Genomic DNA, 5,441 nt, shown 5'->3' with positions numbered 1-5,441 from the left:
ATAAAAGTAACCATTTTTATTTGTTCCTTTGTATGAAGAAAGAACCAAAAACCAAATTATGTTTTAATAAAAATGAATTAGCTAATTTTCCTTTTAAGTTAATAAAAATGAAAATTGAATTCAGAATAGAATCCCCTTCATTTTCGTAAGTATCTTTTTTTTATTTTATAAATGAATATAGTAGTTCATAAAAGAAAAGTAGACATTTTTATATTAAAAATGTATTCTAAATTAAAATAAATTTTGCTCATTATTAAATTACATCATTGAATGAGTATATAAATAACTTAAAATATGTTAGCTATTAAAATCAAAATCATCTAAATTTTAATAAAGACATTAAAATTAATAAAAAAGAATGAGTTTAATTGAAAATTTACAAAAATTACTTACAGTTTTCATAGCATAGTTTGACACTGTAAAATTTTATTTATCGATTAAATTTTTTTTTATTTTTTACATAAAATTGTTGGGAAAGATATTTTTTTTATATTTCAAACTCTATACAATTAATAATATCTATTTAACAAAATGTTTTCTTACTACTGTGAAATTGGAAATGATACACATACATATGATTTTTAAAATACTTTCTTGAAAAATTATACAATATGCACAATTGAACAAATCTCGGAAATTCACAGTGTTTGCAATTTAAAAAAAGTCTAGTACTTCTAAATATTTTTTTGTCAATAATGAAATTTAGATTTAATTTAGAAAAATAAAAAGATTTAAATGGAAAATCGAATAGTGTCACAACTTCAAACTGGAATCAATTTATAATTATTACTCAGCGTTTTCAGAACTTATTTAGCAACAGCTTTTCGATAATTTATCTCAATAATCTCCTTTTTAAATAAGCTGTTGGGTTTTACAGTTCTTTTCGCTATTTTTGCGATATAAAAAATTTTACTTTATTTTTTAATTTTTTGTTGATTCGTCTTGCCGTTTGATTATTATTTTTTTTTAATATTTTTTTTTGATTTTTAAATATGTTGATAAATTTTTTGCTTTTTTGGGATTTTTTTTTAATTTCTTCTTTTTTTGTTATCTTGCGTATTAAGAAATTTCCTGCTGATTTTTTTCATAATATTACAAAAAAAAATTATATTTTAATATTTAATTATTAATAATTATTAGATAGAATCCTATTAACATTCCTCCTGACTTTTTCGAACACAGCGTGCAACTTTTCTTTTAAATTCTGGATAAGCTTCTCGCCACTCTTTAGCTGCATCTACATTTGCTGGTGATTCGTCATTTGGATCAGCTAACATTGATATCACCGATATTAGAATTGTTTCAACTGTGTGAACTGGTAGCCAGCGTTCAGATGCTTTCTCATAGCCCCATTTATCATCACCAGGTTCATGAAGAATACTAATGCATACATCACCATTTTTTTCAATATTTGGATGCCATATTTCTGTAACAAATTTCATACGTGGCGGCCTCAATGGATATTCCTTTGGAAAATGTAAATGTGCTTTGAAAAAACCGCCTTCACTAAAATTAAAAAATTAAAATTATATATAAATTTTTTAAATGATATTTTTTATCTTGTTACTGAAATTGTTAGACTAAACTTTTCTAAATCGATATAATAATGTTTTCTTAAATCCAGTTATTGTGCTTTGGTGCAATCAATAACAAAATGCTGAATGTTTAAATTCTAAAACTTTAAAAATCGAGTTTTAATTTTGTATAGGAATCTGATTGACGTTTAGTTTATAAAAGAAACTAAATATGGGTGTAATAATATTAATTTTATGAACTCGAATTTTATGCTTGAACTTGAGGAAAAGATATTTATTTTCACGTTGATTACAAGATTAATATTTATTATACTATTAAATTCAGTTGCAAATTTTTCTAAAATAAAATAAATGAACACAGTAGGAAAATGTTACTACAGTGATTTTTTAAAAAAATCTAGCATCTCATTGATTGAATTTTATCTTTTTTAATCTTGCGCTTAATTATTTGAAGTAAGTTAACATTAATTTATAAAGAAAACAACATATGGTGAAACCTATGTATATTATGATAAAAGTGTAAGTATGTTACAATAAACAAATTGAAAAATTGAGCACTGCAATATAGTTTTATATATGTAACGTTGTTCTTATTTCAAAAAATTATTTGTTTTCCTTTTTAAATTAACTCAAATTCTCTTTTGTTTATAATATTAATATTAAATCATTACATATTTTATTTATGTCTACAATGTAAGTTTAATTTAAAATCATTATTTTAGTATCTTGAACTTTGTTAGAAAATAATATACATATGTAGGTACCTTCTACAAGGAATATCAAACGCGTCAAAGCTCTCACGACTAAATCGCTTTGGTCATTGATCTCAAACTGCTATATTAGAATATTGTGTTTTGAATATATTACAACCACTGTTATTCTTTTTAAAAATATAAAATAAGATTTTTTGCTGCTATTTTACATGAAAATTTTATATGTATGCAATTGAATTGTCAATAAATAAATAACCAGATTATTATTTCTGTTGCTTCCACACGAGAAAAAAACTTGAGGATCAACATGTGAGCTCTTGTGATGGAATGAACACTAAACATTAAATAATTTGAAAAATATGTTTTCTTTAAAACAAATTGATTTGACAGTTTCTGTGATTCACTATGATCTACACATTTTTGTGTTCTGCACGTGGTTTAGTTGTAAAGCAAGCGTTACTAAATAGTTTTAAAACTGTAGAACTCGATTTGGGATTTATTTTCCCTTATATTTTTAGTATTTATATAAATATGTTCCTACATCTAAACATAGTTCATTGTTTATTGAGTTTGAATTAGAAAATTTTTACTGGATTCCGAACATTAAAAATTAGGTAACCTATTAATAAAACGTATTACTGAATAAACTTAGATCTCATTATGATTCAATTTAATTCAATAACACAGAAGAATTTCGACAAAAGAACCCAATGTTTTAAAAAATAAATAACTTGATCATAAGATTAGTAGTGTTTTCTTCACTTATATATAAAACATTGATAAAAAATACTTTCTTATTTAAGAAAATATGCTCTAAGATCAGGTAATATAGCTCGTAAAATATAATTTTAAAAACGTAGGTATGTAGGCACATGCTACCTACTTACATATTGATAGGTACATGGTAAAATGAGTGACTAATTTTTTATTTTTATCTAAATTCATCTCACATAAAAAACGATAATTTAATTCAAAAATTGCAGATTTGCTTAAGACAAAAAAATATGTAAAGCAATGTCTATGACCCAAGCCTACCTACTCAATCTCAAGTATATCTGATTTTCAAAGTTTTTCGTATAAGTAAATGTATGCACGTATAAAGATACATTTTCATTGAGTGAATCATAAACATTTTCTTATCAATTCGAGAAAATTCATTATAAAAAAAATATTTAACACTGAAACAAAAAGTGAGGTTAAACTCAACATGTCTACACAAATTTTTCTAAAAAAAAAAAACATCTTAACACGAGTTAAAAATATATTCCTTAATATACATATGTACATATATGTGTATTGATACTTACTATAAAGTGTCTGGAGGGCCAATAATTAAAACTTCCCAACGAAAAATATCATTTTCATCAATTAGACCAGCTGAAAACCCTTCAACCGGATTTTTGTTTAATTCTACAATGAAAAGAAAATTTTGCATAATATAGACAAAGAAAATTGTGAAAATTTAATAAGTTAAAATCAAGGCTGTTTGATTATAATAAGAAATTTAAATATATACGTGCATATACACATATTTAAATGACTAAGTTGAAGGTGTTGTTTAATAATTTCTGACTTAACGTTCAAATCAAATATAGTTTTTTGGTAAATTAAAAAGAAACGAGCAAGCTGCAGCATTGTATCGATTTTCAATAAATTTCTAATTTTTTGATCAAACAGATATAATTTTAAATATTCGTATATTTCAATTTAATTGCTTTTATTACATTAGAACTTCAAATTATTAGTCAGTTAAAATTAAAATATCAATTTGTAAAGAGCAATATGTAATGTCGGACGCACTGCGGCACCCCATTTTTTTTTCTCAATCGTTTTCATATTGTGGAGTACGATGAATTGTGGTACTGGCTTTTTTTTTACCGACGAGACGTCTTTGTTTCTATTTTTAACAAATATCACATTATTAAACTTAAATTACCCACCTGCTAATTGCTTTTTCAATAAAAGGGATGATTGTGGTTCAGCCATTAAATAAAAACTTAATTGAATAATAACTAGAAATGAAAAATTCGCAGTTAAAAAATATCTTAAATTTATGGAGAAACTTTCAAACAACGTTTTTTATGATGGATAGAACAACTGGCGAAGTCTTTTTAACAAAATTTTAAATACAATACAATAAAGTGTAATAGAGAAAAATTCATTAAACTTTACCAAATATGTATGAAAAAGACAAATGATTACTGAATTACATTCGTATTATTTTAAAATGAAAAATTCACAATAATCTTAAGTGTCATTTAAGAAATATCTTTAATATGAATTACATATCAATCTTATAGGGTTCATATAGTTCGCGAAGCGAGTATGTACTCGAAGCGAATAACTTACTCGAATATTCGCCGACACGTTGTTATCGTCCGCGAACAGCTGAATTAACAAAGTGAATAGTATTAAAAACAAAGTGAACAAAAGAAAATAAATAACGTGAATTAAAAAATAAAAACATTTTTCGAAAACCTTATGCTTAATCAGTTTTTCAACATTTTTACTTTATGAAATAAATAAGATTATGTTTTCATCGGATGCCAATTTATTTTCTTATGATGAGTGCACCAGTAATAGTAGTGATGACGAAAAAAAAGATGTATAAGGGTTCAATCAACTCCACTGGAGTTACCAGAAGCTGAGTCAGCATAGTTGATTTTTCATTGGAGGTGCCAGAGCGTTTAACTCCACTACAAAGTTCGTCCACATTTCCTTCAATATACCTTTATTGAATTCGAACTCAACTCCACCGAGCTATCTTCATATTGCTTTCCATTTGTTTTTTTTAGTTCAAAATTATGAATTAGTATGTTATGTATACACAAACGCTGCTTTTGTTTTGCCATAAATAACAAATATTTTTATTACATGCAATAGATGCTACATAGATATTAATTATTAAAAAGTTTTTTTTAATTAAATTTATCTTGTTCTATAACATAATATATATATAATATAATGTAATATATATAATATATATATATATATATATATATATATATAAAAATTTAAATTTATTTTACTCTAATATTTTACCTATTTTTACCTTATGATGAAGTCTTAAAATAATATAAACTATCAACCGAAAATAACAAAAAAGGTTTGATAATCCTTTTAGTCGCATACAATTTATTTCGCCTAGTTTTGACATTTCTCGAAACTATTTTATTCGCCTCGTGAACCATCA

The 5,441-nt window shown here is 24.6% G+C and overlaps 1 protein-coding gene across 1 annotated transcript; it reads right to left on the bottom strand.

Annotated features, from left to right (window-relative positions):
- Nucleotides 1-241: 241 nt before the first annotated feature.
- On the bottom strand, nt 242-4,348 carry LOC129609639 (ubiquitin-conjugating enzyme E2 G1). The gene is made up of 3 exons (XM_055521693.1): nt 4,189-4,348; nt 3,556-3,658; nt 242-1,506 (listed from the first exon to the last, which is right to left on the bottom strand). Exons 1-3 carry the CDS (start codon nt 4,232-4,234, stop codon nt 1,152-1,154), a joined length of 504 nt encoding a protein of 167 aa, XP_055377668.1. The 5' UTR covers nt 4,235-4,348; the 3' UTR covers nt 242-1,151.
- Nucleotides 4,349-5,441: the final 1,093 nt, after the last annotated feature.

Source organism: Condylostylus longicornis, unplaced genomic scaffold (genome assembly GCF_029603195.1).
Source record: "Condylostylus longicornis isolate FDR11 unplaced genomic scaffold, ASM2960319v2 ptg000040l, whole genome shotgun sequence".
In the NCBI taxonomy this organism is placed as follows: Eukaryota; Metazoa; Arthropoda; class Insecta; order Diptera; family Dolichopodidae; genus Condylostylus; species Condylostylus longicornis.
This window is presented reverse-complemented; position numbering and strand designations above follow the sequence as displayed.